Consider the following 20,161-nt stretch of genomic DNA (forward strand, 5'->3'; position numbering starts at 1 on the left):
ATTAGATTGATAGACATATAGATACTGCGTACAATGCCATCTATTTTTATGAACTGTCAACAGTAAAAATCTTTCACTTACTATTGTCTTTTGCAGTATTGCATACTTCATTATTTACAGAACACGCAGAGCTTACTTCATTTCTTTTTCTGAGACATAATGGACCAATACATTTGAAATAACAGTATTGTTTATGTATTTATTTTCCTACATCTTAGAATAACAAAGAAAACGACTTTGTAAGTTAAGTAACAATGGGCATTTATAGACAGCCTCTCCCACGTTTCATGAAATATATTTTTGACATTTAAAAAAAAATACCCTAACTGCATTTGATGTTCCCTTGGGTAAATATTAATACAAATTTAAAAGTAAAAAATAAATTTAATAAAAGATGTTTTGAAGAAGTGCTCTATTATCACCTGTTTGTCAGAGCGTGGGGGTCCTGGGGGGCCAGGAGGACCAGGAGGTCCTCTTGGTCCTGGCTGCCCTTCTCCTTTCTCTCCCTGTATAAAATTGAAAGAAAAAAAAAGGGTTCAGGTTGACACAACACTTATATCAGAAAACAATGAGCTCAATAACTAGAAGGTATTAGGCACAGAAAGCAATTCATCAGGGATCATTACTAAACTGCATGGAACTCAGCAATTTCCAGATCATTATCACAAAACAAAAGTTAAATAAAGTTTTCAATCATTAAGTAATACACCATTTCTATGCATGTAAAATACTTAATGAGTATATTATGTATTATAGCTGTAAAAATAAGAGAATGAATACATTTTGTGAATTTCTAAGGTCACAGATGTCCATTATGTCCTCATCACCACCACATATACTCATTTCTGACCTTGCAGCACTCATAGAAAGTGAAACGAAAACCACCTGGCAGATACTATTTTGATGCTACATTTAAATAAATATTGTTTACTAATTGTCCTCTAAAAGTTCTGTTACTTATGCCATTTACTAGTCATTAAACTGTTTATTCTTATTGGATAAAATACTGAATACATTAGACACAGCTTCAAGTAGAAGCAGCATCTGTGATGGCCTCATAAAATCAGTTCTGCTTTAAAATCATTCCCACATATTAACATATTCCCACATATTTTGTTATGTTACAGCCTTATTCCAAAATGGATTACATTAATTTTTTTCCTCAGAATTCTACACACAACACCCCATAATGACAACGTCAAAAAAGTTTACTTGAGGTTTTTGCAAATTTTTTAAAAATAAAAAAACTGAGAAATCACATGTTCATAAGTATACACAGCCTTTGCTCAATACTTTGTCGATGCACAGCAATTACAGCATCAAGTCTTTTTGAATATGATGCCACAAGCTTGGCACACCTATCCTTGGCCAGTTTCGCCCATTCCTCTTTGCAGCACCTCTCAAGCTCCATCAGGTTGGATGGGAAGCGTCGATGCACAGCCATTTTAAGATCTCTCAAGAGATGTTCAATCGGATTCAAGTCTGGGCTCTGGCTGGGCCACTCAAGGACATTCACAGAGTTGTCCTGAAGCCACTCCTTCGATATCTTGGCTGTATGCTTAGGGTCGTTGTCCTGCTGAAAGATGAACCGTCGCCCCAGTCTGAGGTCAAGAGAGCTCTGGAGCAGGTTTTCATCCAGGATGTCTCTGTACATTGCTGCAGTCATCTTTCCCTTTATCCTGACTAGTCTCCCAGTCCCTGCCGCTGAAAAACATCCCCACAGCATGATGCTGCCACCACCATGCTTCACTGTAGGGATGGTATTGGCCTGGTGATGAGCGGTGCCTGGTTTCCTTCAAACGTGACACCTGGCATTCACACCAAAGAGTTCAATCTTTGTCTCATCAGACCAGAGAATTTTCTTTCTCATGGTCTGAGAGTCCTTCAGGTGCCTTTTGGCAAACGCCAGGCAAGCTGCCATGTGCCTTTTACTAAGGAGTAGCTTCTGTCTGGCCACTCTACCATACAGGCCTGATTGATGGATTGCTGCAGAGATGGTTGTCCTTCTGGAAGGTTCTCCTCTCTCCACAGAGGACCTCTGGGGCTCTGACAGAGTGACCATCGGGTTGTTGGTCACCTCCCTGACTAAGGCCCTTCTCCCCCGATCACTCAGTTTAGATGGCCGGCCAGCTCTAGGAAGAGTCCTGGTGGTTTCAAACTTCTTCCACTTACGGATGATGGAGGCCACTGTGCTCATTGGGACCTTCAAAGCAGCAGAAATTTTTCTGTAACCTTCCCAAGATTTGTGCCTCAAGACAATCCTGTCTCGGAGGTCTACAGACAGTTCCTTTGACTTCATGCTTGGTTTGTGCTCTGACCTGAACTGTCAACTGTGGGACCTTATGTAGACAGGTGTGTGCCTTTCCAAATCATGTCCAATCAACTGAATTTACCACAGGTGGACTCCAATTAAGCTGCAGAAACATCTCAAGGATGATCAGGGGAAACAGGATGCACCTGAGCTCAATTTTGAGCTTCATGGCAAAGGCTGTAAATACTTATGTACATGTGCTTTCTCAATTTTTTTATTTTTAATAAATTTGCAAAAATCTCAATTTTTTTTTCATGTTGTCATTATGGGGTGTTGTGTGTAGAATTCTGAGGAAAAAAAAAGAATTTAATCCATTTTGGAATAAGGCTGTAACATAACACAATGCGGAAAAAGTGATGCGCTATGAATACTTTCTGGATGCACTGTATCTCTAAGGGTTTGTAATAATGGGACTATAAATGATGTTTCAATGTAAAAAGTACACATATTGTATGTAAAACTCCCTAAGGATAGAATAAGATGGTAAGGTGGAAACACCCAACAGTTCCTCTCTCTTAAAATATGGTCCTGAAAACCCATCTTAAGACACAGGCCATCATGGAGGCTCGGTGAGACTTTACTAAGGCAAACTAATAAATATGGGGTGATGATATAGAACAATTATCACCATCGAAAAAATGGGGGGAAGCAATTAGAAAGGCAGAAGATGAGGGGAAGTGGAAAACTGTGGTTGCCAACCTTTGGACCAAAGAAGGCACATAGGAAGAAGATTAGATGTGAATGGCATTGAGTGACGAGACAAGATAAAGATTCAAAGAGAGCTTGTGAATTTACTGTACTTCAGGGGCAAATGCAGACTAAGGTAAAAGGTCTGAAGACAAAATTTGAGAATATATGTTGTCCCTTGGAAAAGTGAGCATCGAGAAGTCTGTTAGTAAACATCACAAATACCAACTTGAGCTTTTCCTCTAATCCGAACTAGAATTACAAGAAGACGGTGAATTAAAAGAAACGGTATATTTGACAGCTGACAGATTTCTGTGGTAAAAAGCTAGAGATGCGATTCTGAGAAACTTAATGAAAACTTAACTTAACGAAAGTAAAACAATTAATCCTATCTAACCCTAATACCAATGATTAGAAGAATATAAAAAAAATGTAAAAAGAATATCAAACATTTTAAACATTGTGAGCATTGTGTACTCCCATGTTAACTTGACACCTAGGGAATAGCTGAATCAATTTTAATTATCCATCCATCCATCCATTTTCCAACCTGCTGAATCCGAACACAGGGTCACGAGGGTCTGCTGGAGCCAATCCCAGCCAACACAGGGCACAAGGCAGGAACCAATCCCGGGCAGGTTGCCAACCCACCGCAGGACACACACAAACACACCCACACACCAAGCACACACTAGGGCCAATTTAGAATCGCCAATCCACCTAACCTGCATGTCTTTGGACTGTGGGAGTAAACCAGAGCGCCCGGAGGAAACCCACGCAGACATGGGGAGAACATGCAAACTCCACGCAGGGAGGACCCAGGAAGCGAACCCGGGTCCCCAGGTCTTCCAACTGCGAGGCAGCAGCGCTACCCACTGCGCCACCGTGCCGCCCATTTTAATTATCTCAATAACATAATTGAAATATAACATAATAAACATAAGAGCAAAATAAAATATGTATAAAATGTACTTTTTTGTGGGGAAAAAAAATCTATCTTTTTCCTGAAGTAAATGGGAGCACTCGAACCAACAAATAAAAAATATTAGAGGCATACTTGATATGATAAAGTATATCAATGCTCAAAAGTTATCAATTTACTTTAACCAACAGACTTAAAAATGGTAATAATTAAAGTATTATTTTTTTAAAGCAAGTACTTATAAGATGATGCCAATGGTATGAATTAAATTAAAACCAATTTCAGCACAAACACATTTTCTTGAACTAAATAAAAAAAAAAAAAGAGGATAATATTTCATACGTGGCTGGTAATAAAACAAACCATGAAAATGATCTTTTTTATTTAAGTACATATGTTTAACTTTAAGTGTGCTGAACCACTGGTCCTGAGGTAGGTTATATTTTAGATAATCTCACAATGGCATTCTTTTATATTTTGCCAGTTGTTTTCTTTAGGTGTTATCCCCTTTGATATTTTTACTGAAAGGGCTGTTCTCTTTCTTCCAGGTTCCACACTTTTTCTACATCAGCAAGGTGTATTTTTATTCAGTTAAACAGTCATGCCCGATGTAAGTCATATTGTTCATCCACTGTACCTTATCTCCTTTTGGACCCGTGTCACCTGGTAATCCAGGAAATCCAGGTGGGCCAACAGTTCCCTGAAAAAAAGAATAAATGAAGGTCATCTATCTTCCAAAAATGTGAATATGAATAATATGTTTTAATAAGTCAGAACTGAAATCTAGACACTACATATATATTATGACCAATAACCAAAATTTGAAAATGACACATTGCATTGTATTCTCAAACTAATCCAATTCAAGGCACGGGGAGCCAGAGCCAGTCTCAGCAACACATGGCACTCAGCTTCTCTTGACACCACACCAGTCCATTGCACATCCCACTTTCACAAACACCCAAACTGGGCCACTTTAGAATCACAGATGAACCTAATCTGCACGTCTGATGGAATGTGACAGTGAAACTGGAGTATGTGGAGAAAACAAAAAAAAAAAAACATTATCACAGGGAAAGCATGCAAACTCCCCATGGATAAAGATTGAAACCAAAGATGGTGAATCTGTGAACTATCAGAGCTACACATATCCAGTGTCTCTCTGTCTCACCAAAATTTGGAAATGGACTTGAATTACTTATCTTGTAAACCTCTTAATTACAAAAGATACAACAGTTACTTGGTTAGATGAACACTGACAGGTCAAAATAAATGAGGGCTTCAAATTAATACATGGGTTATGGAAATATGAATAAATCCCAGGCAAAAAAATTATACTATTTGTCATGTCATTTTCTAACCCACTTAATCCAGACCAGGGTCACACTAGTTGGGGGAGCTGGAGCCAATTCCTTCTAGCATAGTGTGCAATACAGGAATAAACCCTAGCAGGACAAACACACCCCCGCCCACCCACCAAACACACACACCAGTGGAAATTTAGCATCGCCTGTTCATCTAACCTGCATGTCTTTGGCCCACCGGAGTGGGTGTGGGGTGGGGGGGGGGGGAGGGGGGTTGGGCGGTGGGTTGAACTGGAGCACCCATGGAAACCCATACAGAAAACGTGAAGAACATGCAAACTCCACATTGGGAAGACTCTGGACACAAACACTGGCCTCCTTACAGCGAGGCCACCGTGGCGCCCCAATCCTATTTGTGATTTTGTTCAATCTATACAATGAGAAGCAGATATTTATCCCTACATCATTTGTATTCCTTAACAGTATAATACAGAAACAAGCTATCTATGACCTCTGCACATATTTGCCATGCGATATTTTTTTGCATATGATGAAACACCTGCTTTGACTTGCAATTTCTGTTATTGGTTTTTGACATCACTATGCAACACTGCCATGATACTTGCTCTCTGTCCTCTTCGGAATTAGGAGCATCACAGATAAATATGGACAGAATACACGGTACATTCTGGATCACTTTGATAATCATTAGACAATATAATGTAAGACATAATAGAAGACAAGTGTTTCTAATTATGATTTAAAAATATAATTCACTTTAAAATTTTATTAGTCACTGTAGTGTGCAGCAAATATAAATAAGTAGTATTTCACGATGTGTTAGGCTCTAAATGGTTATAGATACATACCGTACTCTACATGTCATTCTTTGCTGTATTGTTATATTTATAAATAAAGTTGGCTTATATTTATACATGCATATAAAAGTATTTTAGCTTGTAGTAAGCTATATGAGCAGTGAAACAAGACCCTATTGAAACAACCAGAAACAAACTAGAAAAGTTGATGGCGCTGTGGGTCAGGCACAAAAGCATTTACAGAACCAAAAAATTACTGGAATATCCCAGTTAAGGAAAGAACAGGGGGACGTATATCAAATTGCATAGTTTAGTGGACTTATTTTGCAAATAATATTTTAATATGATGATGAAGAAGCTCATTGCTCAAAGACTTTAACCTATTGGAATGGGTATTTGAGTGCCACCCTGTTGGAATTAAATGAGCCATCAGGCCTATTGTGCTCTTCTCTGAACCGAGACATAGCTGGAGAGACAAAGCCCACTACCAATGACTCTTGTTTAAGCTGATGTGCTGCCTTCACAGCGATTTGTTTCATCAAGTTCAAGTTAAACCAGCATTAAAAGCCAAGCTAAGTGATATTTTTCTCTGATGCTAGAGTGTTTTGCCCTGTTTTGAGGTGTATCTGGGTGTTTTTGTGCTAGGATTAAGCACTGAGATAAAATAACTTGCTTAATAAGGAGCCTCTTATTGTCATGTCTTAAAAACAGAAACAATCAACATTACTTGATGAACTTTTGCAGCTTATGTTTTGGTATTAAAATAAGGTTATGGAAACCTTAAAAGTATTAAACAGATAAAAGCTGTTTTAACAGGGAACATACAGTTAGATAGCAATCGGGTGTATCTCATATGAAAACAAAACAAAGCCAACTGAATAGCCTACTTGGACAGGGTGCTTTAACCCTATAACGCCGAGCGCGACGTTTTCGTAACATTTAATTAAAACGTATCTGGTACAGAAATTCTAAAGCTTTTGGAGCCGACGACGATGTCAACGAAATCGGCGCACTTTACTATTACAAATGCATACCGCTAGTCAGGCATTTTAGCGGCCAAATGCTTGAATAGTGGCACATGTTTCGACCGATTGTGCGTGTGTGGTTAGGTGCTCGTTGGCGTTCAGTGCATTTCACGATAATTTTCAATCTAGTGAAGTTTTAGTGTTGATATTTTTTGTATATGTTCATAAAACTGTAGTTTTTATGTCAAAGGTGTAATACTCATAAAAAACATTATATTTATTATATATTTCCGCTTTTTCAAAACGTAACGAATTCGTTACGTTCGTCTTTTGATTCGACGGTAACAAAAATTACCACAGCATGGATTGTGGTTTGTTTTATGGAAAACGGCGAATTTATGACCTAGATGGAAGCGGTACAGACTCAGACAAGGAACGAGATGCTAATACGGATGACACTGGTAAATAAAATGTGTATTATATTTAAAAATTTTCATTTTACAATATACAATTTGGGCAGCACGGTGGCACAGTGGGTAGCGCTGCTGCCTTGCAGTTGGGAGACCTGGGGACCTGGGTTTGCTTCTCAGGTCCTCCCTGCGTGGAGTTTGCATGTTCTCCTCATGTCTGCTTGGGTTTCCTCCCACAGTCCAAAGACATGCAGGTTAGATGCATTGGCAATTCTAAATTGTCCCTAGTGTGTGCCCTGCGGTGGGCTGGCACCCTGCCCGGGGTTTGTTTCCTGCCTTGTGCCCTGTGTTGACTGGGATTGGCTCCAGCAGACCCCCGTGATCCTGTGTTCAGATTCAGCGGGTTGGAAAATGGATGGATGGATATAAAATTTTAATTATTTTGCTATTCAAACTATTTTGATAACTATTTATTTTTTCCCATGATAGGAAGTGAATATGCGCCCGATTATTTTGATTTGGATGAATTAGAAGACCTCGTAGTTAGTAATGATAATACTAGTGAAGATGAGTTAGAAACTTCAGTTGTTGAAGTTGAAGAATCAATTCCAATAACTACAAGTTCAAAGCCATCTACATCAAGAAATTTCCAATCAAAAAGAATTCCTCTTTGGCGGCACATTTCTGGAGACGGTACAGCTAGACCTATGCCTGAATGGTTAGGACAAATAGATTCTTCTGGGGTAATAAAACGTCCTGTTGAATATTTTAGACATTTTTTCTCAAAGGATATCATTACTCATATTGTCGACCAATCAAATCTTTATGCAATCCAGCAAAATCCTAATAAACCTCTTGCACTGAGTAGGCAGGAACTTGAGCAATTTTTGGGTACACTGCTTGCTATGTCTATGGTGAAGCTCTCAAATTCACGTTTATATTGGAAGAGCAAACTAAACTGTCCTATTGTATCGGAAGTGATAAGTAGAGATAGATGGGAAGAAATAAAGTCCAAGATTCACTTCAATGATAATTCACAAATTCCCTTACCTAATGAGAAAACAGATAAATTATTCAAGATCCGGCCTTTGATAGACCATTTACAAAAAAAGTTTCGGGAAATACCAATGCCCCAAATGCTATGCGTGGATGAACAGATAGTTCCATTCAAAGGTAGATCAAGCATGAAACAATATATACCCAGCAAACCACACAAGTGGGGATACAAATTGTTTGTTCTTTGCGATGACAAAGGCATCATGTATGATTTTTTCATATATTCAGAGAAAATTGAACCGGTATTAGGAGAACCCGACTTGGGAGCTAGTTCAAATGTAGTACTGAAATTGGCCCAATCAATTCCTGTTGGATGAACCATTTATTATATTTTGATAACTGGTTTACGTCACTTCCTTTGATGACAACTTTAGCAAAGAAAAAAATATTTAGCTTGGGAACTGTTAGAATCAATCGTTTGCCTGGCATCAAACTAATCAAGGACAAAGATTTGATGAAAAGAGGCAAAGGGTCCCATCAAGAAGTGACTGCTCTAGTTGAAGATACTGAAGTACGTGTAGTGAAATGGGCAGATAATAGAGTTGTAAACCTTATGTCAACTTTTGCCTCGGCAGAACCAAAGGCCAACTGTAAGCGATATGACAAAAAGACAAAACAAACCATCACAATCGATTGCCCCGCTATTGTGAAAACCTACAATCAGTTTATGGGAGGTGTTGATTTGATGGACTCGCTAATTGCACTGTACAGAATTCACATCAGATCGAAAAAATATCACAAATTATTTTTTCATTTTATAGATGTGACTGTTGTGAACTCTTGGCTACTTTATCGTAGAGACTGTGAGAGCCTTCAGTTACCAAAAAAAAAGATCCAAAGTCTGCAAGAGTTCAAAATGAGCATCACCGAAGCTCTTCTTCTTGAAGAAAAAAGTAATAGACCAACAAAAAGAGGCAGACCTTCAACTAGTTCTACTGATGTTGAGTTTGCTAACAAAAAGAGAAGAGGAAGAAGAAAGTTTATGATTCAACAGTCGCGGTAGGTGACAGGAAACAATATCAAAATGTCCATGAAAAAAACAGCTTTTGCTTTTCATTTGCTTTTTCAACATTTGCTGCAAGTTCATTTGTCATCATCCCCCTTTTGAACGAGTTCTGAAATGGCACAACCAGTACAAATACTTTTCTTTATTGCATTTTGAGTTGCCTGCTCTGGTTGTATTTTTCATTTTTATATTACATATGCATATAACTATCAATATCGTAATGACTCTTTTTGGCAAGGATACTAATAATAACAATTTGGCCCTGCTCACATTGTAGGTGGATCTGAGCCGCATCAGAACTACGTGTAACAGTGATGACAAAATGAAACCTCACAGGTAGCTCAAGGGTACCTCTACATCCCCACAACACCCGTGCCAATAGTACTCACCTGACAGTAAAGAGCTGATACACCTGCTCCTTCTCCATTAAAATGCACACATACCCATTTTCTTAAATATGGACATTTACGTTATATTAAAGGTCAATTTTTTGTTATTCTTTACATTACATCTATAATGCAAGCTTTACAGATTACATTGTTTTCTATTTTCTCATGACTGACATTCTGAAGACTTTGTTTCAAAGAATGTTTCTTAGGGTAAAGGTGTTCTGGGTTTTAGGAATAATTATTTCCTCTGTTTCTTGTCCAGCGCTTTTACAATGAATACAAAATTTGATAAACACGTTCATTGGATACTTTGACAACAGCATATGAATAACCCAATTCTTAATTCTATGCTCCCAAAAATCTGTATAAATTAGGAAATCAACAAGTGACAATGGAACAAAGGACTCAATGTCTCTCCCATCGTCTCAATTTCTCTAAAACTCTTTCAGTTCTTTCTCATATACATCTGATATAAGATTAAAACCACACAGATTGTGTCAATGTTAAAGGTATTACCTCCCCTTCACAAGAAAAGAAAACTGAACTTAATCAAGAATCTACTTACAGGTTTTCCATCTTCACCCGGGTCCCCCTTAAGGCAAAAAAAAGACAGAAATAATGATTTATTCATTATGAACAAGTATGTATTGAAAACAAAACAATAAGACCCTACAGTATAATCATTTACTAACCTAAGACCACTTACTTCTGAATGAAAGTTGTGGGTTACCAGAGCTAAACACAGTCCATCAGGGGACACTCACATGTAAACCACTGGATATGAAATCGCGTTGGTTTCAGATAAGTAAACTGTATAAGCCATCCCATCAGTTATACAGCTTTCTTAATTCAGTTTAGAGTTATGGCAACCAGAAATGATCTTGCAAGAATTAAACACAAAACAGGAACAACCAATAGACTTTGTACCTGATCATAGCAGGAGACACACACACCCACTCCAAAAATTACTCAGTTTACTGAAGTCAATAAACCAAAGTCTTTGGGATGTAGGGAGGAAAAATTGGAGTAACTGGAAGAAAGTCCAAGTGGACTGGAAACAGACAAAAAATGAATCCCTCGCAGCTATGAGCTTTGATTTTAGGGCAGTGAGACTGTAGCACTATCCACAAAGTCTTAAAGTGGCCTCAAAAAAATCTACCCTCTCTTAAGGATGTTAAGATGTTAAAAATCAACGTAAAGCCCAGCAATCATGAGTAACTCTTTCTGTTGACTATTCCTATAAAGTTACACTCTTGATTGACACTTCGGTATTTAATACACTGTTTCTACTATATCATCAACTTATATTGTCAATATAGTCCAGGTAAGAAAATGTCTTCTTCCATAATTTTATCTCAGGTGTTGTAAGCTGCCTTGGATAAAGGTGTCAGCCAAATAAAAATAATAATAATGAAACACTAAGACTATATTTTGTATTAATAATTAACAAAAGTATGGTGGATATACTATTGCATACTCAGGGTTCTCCTCAGAAATTTTTTCAGCCGGGTTGGCATGAAAAAGTAGCCGGGTGGGGCGGGACAGGAAAATTTGGTGGTGGGGAACTTAAATGTGCACTATTTTTATTAGTTAATTATTATTAATTATTTTCCAATGCTCAATATGACTTCCTTTTTTAAGGTTTGACACTTGTGCCAGAATATTTTTTATTAAATTTAAGAAGTATCCAAATCAGGATCCTGCATCCATAACAAAAATTTTAAACAACAATTGTTATGACATAAACCAAGAGGCACAAGTATTGTCGCTATCGGGAAGAAAAAGTGAAAACAAAGAAATATTCTTCAAAGCCAACTTGTATATGCAGAAGGAGTCTTCAGTTAAATATTTATTCTTCTTTTCTCTAGAAAAGGAACAACCCATTTCTTCACAGTGTTCCAAAGCTTTTCAAACAACGTTGTATGCGGCAACTCATTTTTTGCCAACCAATACATGGATCTTAAAGCTCCCACAAAGGCATCTCTCTATAAGTTATTTAACACAGATACAGATCTTTCAATTTGACCGATTCCAGTTTGCTCTAGTACACCGCTTTCCTAAAAGGTCAGCAGAAGACTCCATGTGAGTTTTACTTTTTTCATGGTCCAGCAAGCTTTCTTTTCGAATTCTTCTGCATGGCACGTTTTCCCCAAGGTAACCTCCCTCCTTGGGGATATTTGTTTGAATATTTCGTGCACAATGAGCACCCACCATACCATTTTCTTTGACCATTAGCCAATCATAAATCTGTTAAACCATTGTTTGTTTATGCCGGACAAGCGGTGCTTAGATTTATCAATTGGCAGAGTGTGTACTGAAGAGATTTCCCCTGATGGATCAGCTTCTGCAATGTCTTTGTCTGAAATTGCCACATCAGGTGTTGACGCTGCATCTTCATTAGTTTGTGACATCTCTTTTCTGAAATAACTGAGCAGTGTTGTTTTCTGAACACTTTTTTGCTCATGTTGGGAAAACGTTTGGAAAAAATTAAAAGTACCTATAAATAAGACTTTTGAGCGGGAAAGTGAGAGCCTGTTGGATATTCAATGCACACTTGCACTACGGCAGGGCAAGATATGAACAAAAAAGGAATGGCAGATGGGTCACTTTAACAAAACTACAGAAGTGTATTAGGGTCACGGTGAAGAAAAAAAAATACGGGCACATTGAAGAAAAAAAAAACATATGTCGAGAATAAAGTCAACATGTTGACTTTATTCTCGACATTTCCACTTTATTCTCACCATTTATGTTGAGATTAAAGTCGACATTTCTACTTTATTTCTCAATAGTTTATTTTGTCATTAAAGTAGAATGTCGTAAAGTAAACTTCATCTTAAAATCAATGTTAATTTACAAAGATTTTCTCAAACCCCGTCATAAGGTAGTGTAGTGCATTAATGCTTTGTGTTAAGTGTTCCCGACTGAGTTGTTAATCACTACGCGCTTCTTAAACGGACTTCCTCTTGCACTAAGGAGGCACCGGGATGGATCACCGCATAGAATACATTCACTACATGATATTCCTGCTCTCTGAACATTTACAATGCTAAGATAAATACTTGATATAATTTTCATGATGAAGTGCATTAAAGCATGTATTACACATGCACGGTAGTGTTGCGGTACTGCTGCTCCCTCGTAGTAAGAGAGTGCATGTTCAGTGTAGAGAACTTTATGGCAGGTGTGACAAGGCTCCAAAAAACTGAATGTATGAATGGGTATCGCACAGGTTTAAACTTACAAATTGTGTAAATGTTTGGTTCGTGATCTGGTGGTCGGAGACACGATCACAGAATTCAATGGATGTTCTTCTGAGTGGGCTTTCTTTATTGCATGCGTGCTGTCTCTATCTGACGTACCAAAACCCCCAATTCCTATCTTCCTTTTTCTTTCTCCACATAACCAATCACCACACGATAACACAAAGCATTTCATGTGCTACATAATTTATGGCAGGGTTTGAGAAAATCTAGCAAATTAAATATTCATTTTAAGATGAAGTTTAGTGTAGGATGTTCTACTTTAATGGACAAACTACGAGAATAAAGTCAACATGTCGACTTAATCTCGAGATAAACAGCGAGAATAAAGTGGAAATGTCAACTTTATTCTCGACATAAGCTTAGCAGCACTACACAGACTGCACTGACACTGAGAACAGAGACTTCACTTCCTGACGCCCCTTTTCTGATATCTGATAGGCTGGTCCACATGTCTTTTTTTATTTTATCAGTCCTCCTCTCGCCCGTCCACCTCCACATCCTATTTGCATGTGAAGTGCCGCTCCGCTCCCGCTATTAGCATGTACAGCCTCCTCTTCAACCTGCCCACCTTCTCCATACTCCTTGCTACTGTAATTAAATTGCTCCACCCCTGCTATTACTATGTACCCCCCCTCGCGAAAGCCCACCTCCCCATACTCTTTGCTTGTGAACTCCGCTCTGCCTCGTCCCCACTATTAGCTTTAGCAACCTCACAACTTGCGATCCTACTTCTAAAATATTTGCCCACCCGCCTGCTCGTCCCTTGCCATCTCTGCAGATCATTAGATCTGCGGCTGTCATCTCACAATGTCATGCGAGATGACAGCCGGGCACTCAACTAAATTAGTCAGGCGAAGCGCCGGCTAAAAGCCGCTAGGGAGAACACCGATACTATTAACATTTGTGTGTATGAGATCATTACTATTATTTAAGAAAGGACAGAACATAATTTAGTAACAACCAAGAGTAGTGAAATAAGCAATGTTTTCTGCTTGACATCAGTAGCTACACACAAGCTAGTGAGTGTCATTTGGTTTACTTCACAGGTTCCCCATCTGCTCCAGCAGGTCCAGATGGACCAGGTGGTCCAGGTTTTCCAGGAGGGTCCTTGAGGCCCTGAAACTTGTTGCACCACAGTACCCATCTCCACGTTTAACCACTTCTGCTGCAGGTCTGGAGGACCAGGAGGGCCAGGTGGTCCAGGGGCACCTGTATCTCCTTTGGGTCCAGGGTATCCAAAGCCAGCACGTCCCTGCAATAAAAAAAAGAAAGGTTCAGCCTGCCATTCACCAAAGAGTGGATTAATATGTTAACACATTACACATTAATGCCTCTTCAGTTTCTAATATAAAAATGTTATTTAAGATATGATACAACAGTATATAAACTTAACAAAACAGAGGATGATATTTTGTAAGGAAAATCCTCTTTTAATCACATTTTGAACACCTGGAGAATTTAAACCGTAAGTAACAAACTGTTGTCATCAGCAACATCATCATTTACTCCTCTTTTCCTAGATGATGTTGTGGTAGCAACATGGCTGTGTTAGGCTGACCAGGCCTCCCTATGCTAATCCTGAATTTGTCGCAGTCAGAATTCATTAACTTGTTATTCACCTGTTTTAGTACAGAGGAGATATTCTTAAAATTAGCACATACAGTACCCCATATGCTCAAAATGCTTTCATTACCCTTCATATTGTTTGTTAACACAATGGATGAGAAACATAAGATTTAGCCTGTGTGCAAAGTAATCATTTTGTACACTCATTAGTGCATCAGATGAGATGTAAATGAATAACCAGGCAATCATCAAACAACAGTTAATAGAGCCCATGAAGATGGGATACTCTGTCTAATTTAGCCTTCAATCATACAAGTACGTGGTAGAACACCACAATCACTAAAGGTTCCTTAAAAGAACTACTGTTAATACTAATGTGGCTGGGAGCAGATAAAGCAATTTGAAAGTAATTTCAAGTTAAGTATTCTGTAGTATTACAGATTATAGGAAATGGACAACTACTAGGAGACAGCCATCCCACAAGATACATAAAACACTTCACTTGCATCAAATTAAAATACACACTGTAGTTCTTGTAACAAATGATCTAAAACATAAAGCCAAGTAAAACGTCTGCAATCATATGCAAATATTTTACATTACTTCTGATATTTAAATGCAGCTCATAATACAATCTAACTTCAAAAATTGTCATATTGTTATTTGCTTTTTAATAGCCTAGTGGAAGGGTGAGTTATTGCCCCAAGTGGAGGAGTCTATGTACCTCAGGGTCTTGTACACGAGTGATGGGAAAGGGATGGTGAGATCTACAGACAGATTGGGGTGGTCCATAGTGTGAAGAAGGAGCCGAGTCAGAAGGTGAAGCTCTCAGTTTTCTAGCCGATTATGACCGTACCCCCAGCTATGGTCGTGAGCTTTGGGTAATGACTAAAAGAATGAGATAGCGGGTTTCTGTGCAGGGGGTGGCTGGGCTCTCCCTTAGTGTCATCAGGGAGAGGCTTGTAGTAAAGCTGGTGACCCTCCAAATCCAGAGGAGCCTACTGAGTTGGTTCAGGCACCTAATACGGATGCCTCCCTGTGGAGGTTTTACAGGGACAACCAGATGGGAGGAGATCTGAGGAAGACCCAGGGCTCGCTGGGAGGATGATATCTCCCAAATGGCCTGGGAAAGCCTTGAGATTCCACAGTATGATTTGGCAAGTGTGGCTGGGGAAAGGGAGATATGGGCCTCATTGCTAAGATTGTTGACCCCTGAAACAGTCTCGAATAAGCAGATTGAAAATTAATGAATGATGATAGCCTAGTACACAAAGACACACATATATGCATTCCATTAACATTCAAGAATCCTAATATTTAACAAGCAAAAAAGACATTCTCAAAAATCATATTGTAATTATATTCATTTTTTATTTATGTATCTTTCCCTAACAAAGTATCTTCAAGCATCTCACATAAAGTCTGACATTTGTGCCCTTGGGGAAGCCTGTGATTATTAAGACAATAAATGTCAACTACAGTCAGACAAAAATTCAACTACCTACAGCTGGAAAAAGTGCTAAAATAGACAAAGTTGTCCTCAGAGAGAATGAATGCACAAAAATCAACGCCAGACTACTAAAGGTGTGAAGAGCTTTCAATATTTGAATGAGCTGAATTGAGGAAGAAATGGCTACTTTAATCATTTAGGTATCTTAACTTGACAGAAATAAACCTAGCCAGAATGAGAAAAATATAAAAGCAGCGATCACCATGAGAGATGCTTTATTATGACAAGAAAAAAATATGTGAATGTGAGCATCTGTCAAATCTCGAACTGAAGGTACACACGGCAAACTGGGATCACTTCACTGTGGAACAACTGAAAGCCTGTATATGTCTGCTTCATAAGACAAGTTACACTACAAAACGGCTAACAAAATACCTAAAATTATATTTCTGAAGGTATCAGAGAAAGCACATTTCTAGAACCTTACATAAGAAGGTACGCTTCATGTAGAAATACTTAAACAATAATTCATCAGTTAACCTGTCTCTTCTACATTCGTGCTTTAAATTATTTTATTTTACAAGTAGTTAAAATGCACTAAATTTCATAGTCATATTCTTAAAGAAAAAGTTCAGTATTTTTAATTCAAAATCATTTATTCCCAATCATGGTATACAGTGATCCCTCGCTATATCGCGCTTCGCCTTTCGCGGCTTCACTCCATCGCGGATTTTATATGTAAGCATATTTAAATATATATCGCGGATTTTTTGCTGGTTCGCGGATTTCTGCGGACAATGGGTCTTTTAATTTCTGGTACATGCTTCCTCAGTTGGTTTGCCCAGTTGATTTCATACAAGGGACGCTATTGGCAGATGGCTGAGAAGCTAGATTGCTTACTTTTCTCTCTCTCTTGCGCTGACTATCTGTGATCCTGACGTATGGGGATTGAGCAGGGGGGGCTGTTCGCACACCTAGACGATACGGATGCTCGTCTAAAACTGCTGAAAGATTATCTTCACGTTGCTATCTTTTGTGCAGCTGCAACGACATGCTGCACGACATACTGCACAGTGCTTCGCATACTTAAAAGCTCGAAGGGCACGTATTGATTTTTGACTGAAAAACAAACTCTGTCTGTCTGTCTCTCTCTCTCTCTCTCTCTCTCCCTGTTCCTGACGGAGGGGGTGTGAGCTGCCGCCTTCAACAGCTTTGTGCCGCGGTGCTTCGCATACTTAAAAGCCAAACAGCCCTATTGATTTGTTTGCTAGAGATTGTTTTCTCTATCTGTGTGACATTCTGTGCTCCTGACACGCACTCCTTTGAAGAGGAAGATATGTTTGCATTCTTTTAATTGTGAGACAGAACTGTCATCTCTGTCTTGTCATGGAGCACAGTTTAAACTTTTGAAAAAGAGACAAATGTTTGTTTGCAGTGTTTGAATAACGTTCCTGTCTCTCTACAACCTCCTGTGTTTCTGCGCAAATCTGTGACCCAAGCATGACAATATAAAAATAACCATATAAACATATGGTTTCTACTTCGCGGATTTTCTTATTTCGCGGGTGGCTCTGGAACGCAACCCCCGCGATGGAGGAGGGATTACTGTATATTAATTTGCTATATTGAAATTGTGTTCAAAGGTAAAGCATTTATTTTATAAATTGTAAAAAAAATGTAATCTATTGTTGCATTTTAAAATGTAGCTCAAGAGACAGGGGTCCAAACATGAAAACAAAAGCCTTAAAACTTAGAATAAATCCACTTTGCAGTGGCAAACATTTTAATTTAAGAAAAAGTGCCTTCTGCGGTTCTCAGGAATCCCTGTCACAACAAAAACTGAGCTGGAAGTAATACATTTTATGTCAGATTTTTGGCCTATTTTCTCAAGGTAAGGATATGTTTTCCTGTTCACTGGTCCATCTGCAACGGCCATCATGGGTGGAGTTTAACGATTTCGGCAGGAACTCTCCATATCTGCAATTCTCCTATGCCTCACCGCAGCTTCTGGCTGCATAATTTCCTACCTTTGTCTCTCCACATTTGTTTCAGTAATGGTTATTTTCTGCCAAGGCTCATAACAAATGATACCCTGAACAAAAGTGTGCCAAGTGTCTGATACAGCAGCACAAAGGTCATTATGCCATGAAATCATCTGATTTGAGAACACATTTGCCATCAAACCATCATGAATGTACAGGATTCAAAACATGCATTGGCTGCATATATACATTCAAATTATATTTTTTTCTTATACAAAGTGTCGTAGAATTGTATTTTTTTATTTTTTTTGAGTCCAATATGCAGTAAACAATCAAGAATCAGAGAAAAACAAATTGTCACCACAGAAGGCAAATTGTGCATGTTTCTAATATAAATGTATACAATTTATTTAACGAGAATTACATTTCACATTTGATAATTAAGCCAATTTTAAAATGCTTGTTTATTTGACTTATTTACTTCATATATTTTTTGGACTTTATGCTTTTACTTAAGCAAATATTTCATCAGGGCAGCACGGTGGCGCAGTGGGTAGCGCTGCTGCCTCGCTGATAGGAGACCTGGGTTCACTTCCTGGGTCCTCCCTGCGTGGAGTTTGCATGTTCTCCCCGTGTCTGCGTGGGTTTCCTCCAGGTGCTCCGGTTTCCTCCCACAGTCCAAAGACATGCAGGTTAGGTGCATTGGCGATTCTAAATTGTCCCTAGTGTGTGCTTGGTGTGTGGGTGCGTGTGTGTGCGCGCTCTGTGGTGGGCTGGTGCCCTGCCCGGGGTATGTTTCCTGCCTTGCGCCCTGTGTTGGCTGGGATTGGCTCCAGCAGACCCCCGTGACCCTGTAGTTAGGATATAGCAGGTTGGATAATGGATGGAAATATTTCATCATCCAGTGTATCTACTTCACTAATCTAGAAATTCTGAATATTTTCTGCTCTAGTTGTTTCTGTCCCCTGCATGTCACAGTATCAGAAGCTTAAATTTTGCTCTACAACCGGACAAAAATTAAATAACCAACCTTTATTCTAAATAGAACATTTCTGTAAATTAACGTGCTAAAGTAGTTGCTAAGTATTGCTTAGATGTACTTTCTACCAACTGCGCTTTTACTAAATAAACTTTAATATCAAAATGAGACACTTATGAAAAAAATATATGATCATGGGAGTTTTCTGATGAACACTGGAGTTCAATAAGCAATGATTCTACCTAAATCAACCACTATGATGACATTGAATCACTCCAAGGGTATGTTGAGGGTAGGAAAATAAAAACAACTGTGTAAAATAAACATCTAAACACCTTAAGCAGGTTAACCGTTTAAAGTATGTCATTCTTACCTTCATTCCCTTTTCTCCTGGTTCCCCCCTAAAATAGAACAAACAGAAATAAATCAAAAACTAACACTGTTATTTTATAAAGTGCCTTTGCACAGTGATTTACTCAAATCACACATTCTTAACTCTTGACTGTATTTATTTTAATATATTTACAAAGCATTCAACTGCAGTGTAGGAAACACTTGCTAAGATATAATTTACTTATTTAATTTGTACTGCAAGTACTGTAGTTCCTATTGTGTCCTTGGGTATCTTTTTTATTTTTAAAACACTTATTTTCTGTTAACGTAAAATGTACTTAACTATTCATAGTAGCACAACTTGTATTCAACTGCACCCCATGTGCTTCATCACAGCATACTTACAGGTCACCCTAAAGTCACTTCTGATTAGGTGTGTTGCAGTGGTGGAATAAGAATATACAGTAACTCATGCATAAAAGTATAGATTGATTAATTTAAATAATTGTTTGGGTCAACAATAACCCAGTTGAATTAACATTTGTTTTATTTTACACCTACATATTTATTTTTGGGTGGCGCGGTGATTGTAAGGAGACCAGGATTCGTGTCCTCTCTACGCAGAGTCTGCATGTTCTTCCGGTGTCTGTGGGGGTTTCCTCTGGGTGCTCCAGTTTACTCCCACAGTCTAGAGATGTGCAGGCTATGTGGATTGCT

General features: G+C 38.5%; 1 protein-coding gene across 1 annotated transcript in view; it reads right to left on the reverse strand.

Moving 5' to 3' along the window:
- col18a1b (collagen type XVIII alpha 1 chain b) overlaps positions 1-20,161 on the reverse strand; it is a 190,798-nt gene that overhangs the window by 67,754 nt on the left and 102,883 nt on the right. The window contains 6 exon segments of the mRNA XM_051931190.1: positions 423-506; positions 4,558-4,620; positions 10,434-10,460; positions 14,179-14,238; positions 14,240-14,386; positions 19,485-19,510. Coding sequence (XP_051787150.1) covers positions 423-506; positions 4,558-4,620; positions 10,434-10,460; positions 14,179-14,238; positions 14,240-14,386; positions 19,485-19,510 — 407 coding nt within the window.

This window comes from Erpetoichthys calabaricus, chromosome 8 (assembly GCF_900747795.2).
Source record: "Erpetoichthys calabaricus chromosome 8, fErpCal1.3, whole genome shotgun sequence".
In the NCBI taxonomy this organism is placed as follows: domain Eukaryota; kingdom Metazoa; phylum Chordata; class Cladistia; order Polypteriformes; family Polypteridae; genus Erpetoichthys; species Erpetoichthys calabaricus.